The following is a 10,109-nucleotide window of genomic DNA, read 5'->3' on the forward strand; positions in this document are numbered from 1 at the left end:
ACCAGTGGAGCCAGGAGAATGAGCTGAAGCTTCAGCTCTGGGAGCATCTTCTCGTCTGCAAGATACAATTGTATTCCAGGTTATAGAATCCCAGACTTGTTTGGGTTGGAAGGAATCTTAAAGCTCATCCACTCCCTACCCCCTTACCACATGCAGGGACACCTTTCACTAGACCAGGTTGCTCCAAGCCCCTGTGCCCAACCTGGCCTTGAACACTGCCAGGGATGGGGCAGCCACAGCTTCTCTGGGCACCCTGTGCCAGTGTCTCACCACCCTCACAGGGAAGAATTTCTGCCTAATACCTAAACCAGGCGTACACCCTGTCAGTTCAAATCCATTCTCCCTTGTCCTGTCACTACAGGTCCTTGTAAAAAGGCCCTCTCCAGGTTTCTTGTAGCCCCTTTAGGCACTGGAAGCTGCTCTAAGTTGTCCCCTGAGCCTTCTCTTCTCCAGGCTGAACATGCCCAACTCTCTCAGCCTGTGTACCTGTTTACAGACAGTGAGCTTTTTTTCTTGTTAGAATTTGCCCTGAGAAATCCCTTGATCCTCAAACTTAACTGAATCACTATTTATTATTTCTGAACGTGGAGGTCTGGTTTTTATAACTTGATATTTATGACATTTATCAAAATTACTAATGTTGTTGTCAGTTTCGTAGACATGTGACAAGACATCTAAGATAAATGTAACTACCTTCCTGTTCTGAGTTTAGGAAGGTATTTGGGCTGCCTTAAAGCAAATAAGCGCTTGGTTAATTTCTTTTTTCCTCATTAAAACCAGTGTAAAAGCTATGCCAAGATTCATGTATAGGATTTCCTTCAGTCAGGTACATTGGCTGTGTTTGACATGGAATAGTGAATGTAGATTTTCTTACTCTCCATGGGTGTCATTATGCATTTACAATGCATCTAAACTTTGATCTCGGTAAATGTCTCCAGAAGGATATATATTGTTTTATCATGTATATGTTTGGTTTTATGCTCAAACTGTTTCAGTGGTTTACCTTTTTCTTTTAAAGACTGCTCACTGCAGAAGATAATTATTTGACATAGTTAACATTCAAGCTTGTAGTTTCTTATATTTTTTGAGTGCTTCTGCCTCAAATAATTATTTTTCTTCTTTTTTCTTACAGCAATTGGAAGACTTTGTGAAAAATGTAAGTATAGCTTCTACATATAGTTGCTTGACAACATGGAGGTGTGGTTAGAGCATCCAGTTTGGAATTGGGGATTGGGTTCTATTTTTGCTTTAACCACGAACTTGATGTCGCTCTTTGAGATGGGAACAGTTGCTTGTGAATTGCAAGTGTAAATAAATGAATAATTACAAAGTTACCCTCTCAAATAGATTGCCAGGCAAATGCATACTGTTCTAGAGAATATGCTGACAGTGTTTGCAGTAGCTGGCGCTACACTGACTTCTTCATTGGTTCCTTGTAATCTGTAATACAAAATGATCAGCCTCGTCATTTCAAAGCAGGGGGGAAAAGATTGCATTTTTGGAATCTGACACCTTGCAAAAGGTTCATCTGGTATAAAAAAGGGGGGGCCCACACAGCATCTAGAGTTAGAGCAGAAAACCCCCACAGAATCGAATGCCAGTGCTCAACTGTTGAAGGGAAGAAAGAGTATGATCTGTCATTAGATCCTTGTCGGGAAACAGAGCAAATAAGACAAGTAGTTTGTGATTCAAAAATAGTATGGAAATAAGCAAAGTGGAAAGAAGCACGGTCTGAAGCAACAAGATTGTTTACAAGAGCACTCGGCAGCGTAACAGGTTCCCATTGGTAGCAGTTGAGGGCTGTCGTGCTGGAGATGTAAGAGCAGGTTAGATGAGCTGTTTGTGGGAGTCAGGATTAGATGCCTTGGGAACTGGTAATAGGATATGAAGCCTTTCATCCCCAGGTCAGTGTTTTGGATAAAGTCCAGCACAGCAGAGACTGTCAATGGCATCTGTATGATACGAGTACTTGAATTTCACTTGGTTCCTTGCGAGAAAGCAAGAGCTGCTTTTGTGAAATGGCTGTTTATGCCAGTTTGCCCTTTCTTTGGCCTTCTCACAGATGAAGGATTAAAGGGACCATGAGTACAATCTCTTACCTCATCTCTTTGAGGATAGTAACCCCAGACTTTTGTTGATGTGGCACTGTAGGAGAAGCTTACACTGCTGCTGCTGTGTAGGTAAGGACATTAGTCCTGTCAGTCCAGCTTTTTGTTTTCTTCACAAGTGAAAAACTCAGGAAAAGTTCTAGAGTAAAAGTAATGGTAACATCTAATCAGGTGTTGTCTAATCACAGAAGTGACTTCGAGTTCCTTCTCTGATTGTGAATGCATGAATGAATAAATAAACCCCTCAGATATTACATGCTACTGGCCCTTGTTCCTCTCAAGTCTGGGTGCAAATACGAAGTTGCACCCTGTGCACACGAGATAAATTTCTGTAGTTCAATTGCATTGTCTTTGAGCGTAGAGGCAAGTTCTTTGACTCGGAAGCTTTCCCTCTTTGATGAGGGTGTGGAGAAAAGGACACTCTATAACCAGAGGCTCTGCTGTACTCACAGGTGATGGCAAATGTGTGATCTGTGACTCCTACGTGCGGCCCTGCACCCTGGTGCGCATATGTGACGAGTGTAACTACGGCTCATACCAAGGGCGCTGTGTGATCTGCGGAGGACCAGGAGTGTCTGATGCCTACTACTGCAAGGAGTGCACCATCCAGGAAAAAGATGTATGTTGTCATCCTGTCTCCCATTGAATCAGTTATGTCTTTACTGAGTAGCCATGCTTACCTTAAGGGGCTCAGAGCTACTGAAATTAGTGTTGGACATGGGGTGCTTGGGTTCCACTAACCAATATTGGCACTGGTTTTCATTACCTCCTGCCTTTCTTCCCCTGTTGGTAGTTCCCCCTGTTTGCAAAGCATTTTGAGGTATTGGAATTCTCTTCATCCCAAAGGGTCTTTGACTACTTTGCACTGCACACTCAAGGCTCGCTTCCTCCACACACTGTTTGTTACCACTTTAAGTTGTTGTGTTACCAGATCTCTCAGGCTAGGTTTTATCAGAGTCAGAGATATTCCAGACACTACAAATGCAGTGGTAGGAGCAGCTCCTCACTGGAACTCCATTATCAGCCACTGACCAAGGGCATGTACAGTATTGTAAGGCCTATGGAATTACCACCTGTGTTTTCCTTTGGATAACAGCATAAAGATAGACCTTAGTGTCTAGTGTCTGCACTACCAATTGTATTTTACAAGTTTAAAGCTGCTTGTATAATTTCAGTGGGCTATGATTTATTTTTTTTTATTCTTCTTTTTTGGATGGTCTATATTGTAGACATTTTTTTTCTGCTAACACTTTTTGCTGTAATTATCCCTTATTTCTATTGTCAGTGCTATAATCTTTCTATAATCTTGTGCTGAGACATCGCTACGCTGCATGTGAAATGAGGCAGCTCTTCACCCCCTTTAAAGTATTTGTTAATATCCAACATAATGAGTGCAGGACATGAAGAACTGCAAATGTAGAGGTGGAAAGACTTTAGGGAAGAGCAAGAACATTTGCAGTATCCCCAGAATATGGGCCTGATGGCTGTGAGAGTGTCTGTTAAAGGTTCTTTGACTTTTGGTGCTTTGCAAATGCAATCTCCAGCACACCCTAATGACAGCAGAGGACATGCGAGAGAATGGTTCAGATTGTTACAGGAACGTGCTCAGCTGAGTGAGTTGCTGGTTTCATTCTCTGCAGTGCCTGCCTTTTCTCTACAAGCCTGCAGCTAAATTCAAGACAGGGCTAGGTCCTCATTTGAATTTAGTCATTGGATCTGACAGGACCATAATCTTTCTTAGTATCAAAATAAGGATATAAAGGCTGTGGTAGTGGTGCTGCCTCCTACTTCAGAAATGCTGTGAGAAACAGTAGTTTTGTTCACGTGCCTTTGGAACCAGGGCGCCTGGCTTGATAAGTCATGAGTAAAATAGGCTTGGTTTTATTCCCACCAATTCATATTGATTCCCAACAAGTATTTTTCATAACCTAAGCTCACCTGTAGGTTATTGTGCCTGATTCAGGTGTGAAATAGCCAGCTGCTCTGCAAGGAAGGATTGTAGATAGAGCTGGAGGAGTGGGAGAATGACAAGTCAGAACTGAGGAATTTTGACAGCTGGGTGAAGGCTGCTGTGGGTAAAGGCAGTTGCTCTGTACGAGCAAACTCAAATGTTAGGGATTATTACAGATGTGAAGTTGTAGATCTGAAACAGAGATTGGATGTGATTGACTTGAAGGACTGAAAAGTGCTGCTACAGGTGTAGGGTGCCCACAATGAGTAAAGTTAAGTGTGCTGCTCTCATAGTTATGGTAGCTGGTGTTTATGCGAATAAGAAAAGTAGATGGACAGAACTTTATACCTGAAGCTCTAACACTCCAAGGTTTCAGTCACAATTCTTCCATCATCCTCAGAGAAAGACTGGAAAAGACAGTGAAACAAGAAAGCAAATACTAAAATGGAGAGAGGAGGTGGAATTCTGTTAGGCATAAAGCAAAGGGCCTGGTTACTCTTGGTTCATTTGTTCTGGTGGAGGGAGGAATGAGGTATTGTTTCCCCCCACTTCAATCTGTGGATAAGGGCTGAAATCCTGCCTTGTTACCAAGGCCAGCTGTGAGTTGTTTTCTTGGGGACAGAAGCATGTTCATGTGCTGCCTCCTTAGGAGGAGGTGGAAGAATGAACAGAGCCCTGCAATAATGCTGTCAAGATTGTCACAGACTCCCTGGGACGTGGGAGGTAAGGCTTGGAAGAGTCCTACTCTTGAGGTTCAAAATCACTTGAGGAGACGATTTGGTGGAGATTGTTTGTGGCAAGTGTATGGGGGAGGGATGATTTCCCCCCTCCTCACTCTACCCCCCCCCCTCTTACCCCCCCTCCTCCCTCTCCCCCCCCCCCCGTTATTTCTACCATTCAAGACCCTCCCCACTGGGTTACATCTCCTGCACAGGAGCAGGGATTAGTGGGGCAGCTTGGGTGCAGTTTCTATAGCATCTGACATCTGCCCAGGGGCTTTCTAAATCTAATGCACTCAGTCTTACACAACAGTCAAGGACACATATTCCTCTGCCTGCTGGGCCCCTCACAGCTGCTGTCACCAGCCATAGCATTTTGCCCCGAAATGTTAAGTGGCCCACGGGCAAATGTTCCCTGGTACACCAAGAGGTGCATCTCCAATTTGTCTTCGCAAACACACCTCTGAGGTGGGTCTCTCCTGCTTCCCTTCTTGCTCTTCTTGTGCCTTTTCTCCCACAGTCCACTGAGATTCAGGTACAAGAACTTAGTTCTGTGTAGCTGCTGTAAATAGCTGTCCTGTCCCAACATGACCATACAGCCTCTGCAGTAATCAATCCAGAATGCAGGAAATCTGAGATTCAGTTCTGCTGTCACAGCTGAGAGGGATCCCTAATCATGAGAATGGTTTGGTGACATCTAAAGCAACAAGATTCTTTTTGCCTAAGGAGTGGAAAGGTTATTCCTCTGGGTCCTATAAATCCTGCATATTCTCATTTAGAAAGAATCCAGTCTTGAGGCACTGAGCATCCTTTTCATTGAACTGCTGATATTCTAAGAGCTGTTTTCTATCTTTACCCTAGAGGTGGAGAAAGATAATGTCCTAGAGTAATGTTAGAAAGGTGTACATTCTCTTCTCTGTTCCACTACTTTCTTGCTGGTAGTAACCAGAATTGAAGGGCAGTTTGTCTGCACAGCTATTCAAAATGCATGTTGAGGATAGAGTGAGGAGTGTGGGAACTGAGAACCTACTAGAATTATGTGATAATGTTGTTGTGTTTGCCCATCTCCTGACATACATCCTCTTTTCTTCTTACAGAGAGATGGTTGCCCTAAGATTGTCAACCTGGGCAGTTCCAAGACAGATCTCTTCTACGAAAGGAAAAAGTATGGCTTCAAGAAGAGGTGATCCTATGGCTACATCTCCTGTCAGGTTGGCAAGAGGGTCTTGGAACATCTCTGGACTTTACAAGTATTGAAAAATATTGAAAATATTTTTCTATAGAGCAGTACAAATTCAGTGGTATATTTGGGGTTGGAGAGGTAACAGACTGAGTGGGGACTGAAACCTGATCAGAACTGACTATCAGAAAGAACAAATGAGGATTACTGTCTCTTGCCTTTCCAGAAGCTCTGCTAGTAGCTGCCCCAGCTCGCTATAAAAATCCTGGTGGGCAACTATTTACACATGAAGGAGATCAGCTCAGCAAGTGCCATTTGTGGTGGGAAACGCCTTGGGGTTGTTTTCACCAGGCCTCCTCTCAATTGTTTGAAATTGCCCCATGCATCAGTTCTGAACAACAGAGCATCCAGCCCATGTGTCTGCTCCCCCTCCTCCAGTATATTTCCATGCTGCCCTGTTTTATAAGGAACCTGTTCGTGGCTGGTGCTTTCCTAGGGAGAGCACAGCTGTTCCATGTTTGCTTTGACAGATGAATCCAAGGCCCTTTCTTGTAACCATTTTTGTAGGATGCATACCAATAAAGCTTCTTCTTTTTGGTTTTATTTTTTGTATAACAAGGATTTCTCTCCAGTTCATTCTGTGCTTAGCCTCTCTGGAGCTTTCGGGGACATGCAGGATTAACCCAGCTAGAACTGCACAATGGGTTATCTGGTTTCTGACAGTGTCTGCTTGTGGCCACGTGACGTTGCTGCAAGGAGCTTCAGGGAACGGCTATTGCTTTTGTCTGCCTGTGATCCCAACCACTGATCATTTTGTCGCGTAGCGTGAGGATCGCTGAGCTTGTAACCCTTATCCGAGCTAATACGGCTGTGGATGTTGTTTCACCATGCAAACATCCAATCCCTTTCTAAAACCTAACTAAGCTATTTGACTCGCTATCCTGTTCTTGTGAATAAGTTAAAGCCTTCCCTGCTGTAACTGGAAACCAACTATTGTGTTCTAGGCTATGTGTGCTGAAAACCAGAGGCTGCTTGTTTGTCAAATACCAGTACAAGCTAAAAGCAGTCTGTTGGCTCAGCAGAGATCTGGGAACTGGCACCTTTATGCAGAGGAGGAACTGAGTTCCCTACTAGTGTGTGTATTCCTCAGATGTTTAAATCAAGGCCCAAGCTCAGTGTGCCCTGTAGCTGTTAAAGTCTTCACAGTCAAAGCAAAGCCTGTTGTACAGTAACGGGATTCTGTTTGCGCAGTCCTGGGGTGCAGAGCCTGTTCTATGCCCCCTCCAGGATTTCAGTTGTTCCCTTGAGCCTAGTACCAATTCCTCTAACTCCTCTTGGCTTAAATGCCTCTTCTACCTGCTCCAGCCATTTGGGTGTTTTGGATAGGAGTGAAAATAAGCAGGCAGGTTGTGATCATCCTTTCCTTAAAAGTCGTTTCTTCCTGTTGCAGCTGGCTCTAGCTATGACTGGTCCTACAGCTATCTCAGCTGCTCCTCCCTCTCCCCTCTGCCCCAGCTATTAATTCTCTCGGGTTTCCCTTGGAAGCTTTTTGCAGTCCTGAGAGTATATCTGTGTCTTCTTCCCCGCACCATGGTTCCATTACGCAACCTCTGGTTAATTTTTGCCAGCATGGATGCCATTTGCCAAGGTGTTCGGAGCAAACTGGTTCTTTGATTCCAGCAAACCGTCTCTCTTAAAGCAGTTCAACCTGACTAAGCAGCTGCCTCTCGTCCCTGACTGCAAAGCCCATGTCAGGGCCATTAGCAGCTGTGTTAAGTTCTGTATTTCTTTAAAAGCAAGGCATGATGTACAGAGTTTTTTGTACCTGGAACTTTGTCACTTCAGCCAGAATATATCACTTGCTATCACTCAGGCCACACAAGTTATCACACTATAAATGCAGAAGTTCTTACGTAGTTTTTTTCTTTCCCTGAAGTTTCTAAGGTAACAGAAGTTGTTCAGTGAAAGCAGAGAAGAAAAGAAGGTTGAATTATTTCTTTTGCCTCAGAATTACTGCCCCTGGGGCAGGGACCCCTAGAAGATCTAATTTTAGAGTAGCCCTTGTTCCCAATCATTCAGCAGGGTCAGCCTGGCAAGGGGTTGCTATAGAGATACAAGTGTCCCCATCCCTTCCCCCACGCCCAAAAACGGCTGAGCTGTACTTACTTTCTTGGCACTTCGGGTGCCCTCACTCTGGCTGCTGGGTATATCGGGCTGCATTCTGGCAGCTGCAAGAGTTAAGCTGCCATTTCTAGTTGTTCTGAGTCACTGGGCAGGTGGAGAAAGGGAGAGACAGGCTTTTTCCCCTTTGCCTTGTTTGCTCAGACAGCTCTGGGGAGAACGCCAAATGCTGCTGGGGCTGGATCAGGTCAGTGCCGCTGCCTTTCTGGTACTTTCAAGAGCACGGACGGGACATTGCCCTGAAGCTGCTAATTCAGACAAGGGTAATGGATATAGTTGGGTAGCCCAGAAAAACTCAGCCTTGCTTACGTGGTAATCATTTCTGTTCACCAGCAAACAAAACCCAGACAGGCCCCCTAGAAAAGTGTGATATTTTTTAACTGAAATAGATTTTAAAGTACTTGTCCAGTAGAAGGAGATTTCCTGGCAGTACTGGGGACCAGAGCACATGCTTAAAGGGCAAGCTTCCTTGCAGGGTTTGGGAATGAGACAAGAGGTGTCCTGCTACTGTGTGCCTGCCAAGCTCTGGGAAGGCTAAATCAGTGCTTGGAGTCCCTTCCAGGGGCAGGGAATGGTGGGAGGGACATGGGGCTGCATCCCTGCGGTGGCTGAACACCCATGGTGCTGCTTGCACATCCTAAGTGCATGGAGCTAAAGGTATCTTCCTGCTGTTAACTTTTCCAGGTAGGGTTATGGCTTCTTTTTTCTTCTCTAATCAAAAGGTTGTCATGTAATAAGTAAAAAAATCCCCTTATTTCATGTGTTTACTTTGGGGAAACAATGACATGGAACCTCTTGGCCTGTTAAGTAATTGGCCTCTTTGTTACCAGTACTAACAAGGCATCACTGCGTTCTGAAACGTAGATGTTCCCTGTTAGACGCCTCTTCAGGCCACCTACCAGACACAGCTACAACTGAGCTCAGCAAATAGCTCCATAACACACCTCTCAATCACTTAGACCTTATCTTGACAAAGCCTTTGAGCCCCAAGTGTCACCCTGAAGGTAGGCAAAGGCCTGGAGTCTGCCTGTGAGCAGGACAAAATCCTCCTGAAGCCTTACCTGCACAGGAGCTGTTATTTCCTCATTACAGGCTTCAGCTGGGGATGTTGTTTGCCTGGTTCAATAGCAGGAAAGAATTTTTCATTTCCTTGAGGTCGTCACGTGAATTGACTGCAAAGAGGATTCAGGGTACGACAGCACTTAATTACACCCGACAATAACCCGACTGCCCTTCCTGGGCATTAAAGAGCTCCATCCCGGAGGTTCCCTCTCTCCCTCCCCACACAGCACATGTGATCCAGGAGCTTTGCTTTGACGTAACAGCCAAATGGCTGGGAATGTGTGAGCTGGTCTGGTGACAGAATTCCTCTGCCTGCATGTGTGCCGGGTAATGACAGGAGCCTGGTCAAGGCACAAGCATTTTAAAGAGCCCTAATGTGTACCACCCTCTTAGTAACACCCTATTAAAACGACAATAGAATTTTAGAAATGTAATTGCCCTTTTTTTTTTCCCCCCTTAATGATGCTAAAAATAACACAGGCATTTTAATTTCCCCATCTCTGGCTGACAGCTTAATTTTGTTTCCAGCAAAGCAAGGGAGAATTAAGAACAAAAAAATAGTGTTCTTTTGTAACTAAATTCCTTTTGAAACTAGGAGTGATGATGGAAACAAGGCTGCTTGTAATAACTCTCATAAATTTTCCTCTTCTCTTTCTCCCCTTCTCTTGCAGAAGAAAAACAACCCCCAATTTCAGATGTTGGGGTTTTTTTCTTGACTTAGTGGGGAAGTGAGCAAAGACAGCTGCTGCAGCGCTAGGAAGGAGAGTGTTAACATTTCTTGGAGAGGGACTTAGGGCATGAAGGGCATGTTGTGACTGGACATGGGGGAATGGCTTTAAACCGAAAAAGGGTAGAGTCAGATTAGATATAAGGAAGAAGCTCTTCCCTGTGAGGGTGCTGAGGCCCTG

At 44.6% G+C, this 10,109-nt stretch overlaps 1 protein-coding gene across 1 annotated transcript; it reads left to right on the plus strand.

Moving 5' to 3' along the window:
- Positions 1 to 1,132: 1,132 nt before the first annotated feature.
- Positions 1,133 to 6,038, plus strand: PHF5A (PHD finger protein 5A; the record flags this gene model as incomplete). Its single annotated transcript, XM_010010040.1, has 3 exons — positions 1,133 to 1,156; positions 2,561 to 2,727; positions 5,876 to 6,038. Coding segments are annotated over 3 exons (281 nt in total), but the record flags the coding sequence as incomplete, so codon positions are not given.
- Positions 6,039 to 10,109: the final 4,071 nt, after the last annotated feature.

This window comes from Nestor notabilis, unplaced genomic scaffold (genome assembly GCF_000696875.1).
Source record: "Nestor notabilis isolate BGI_N333 unplaced genomic scaffold, ASM69687v1 scaffold21012, whole genome shotgun sequence".
In the NCBI taxonomy this organism is placed as follows: Eukaryota; Metazoa; Chordata; class Aves; order Psittaciformes; family Psittacidae; genus Nestor; species Nestor notabilis.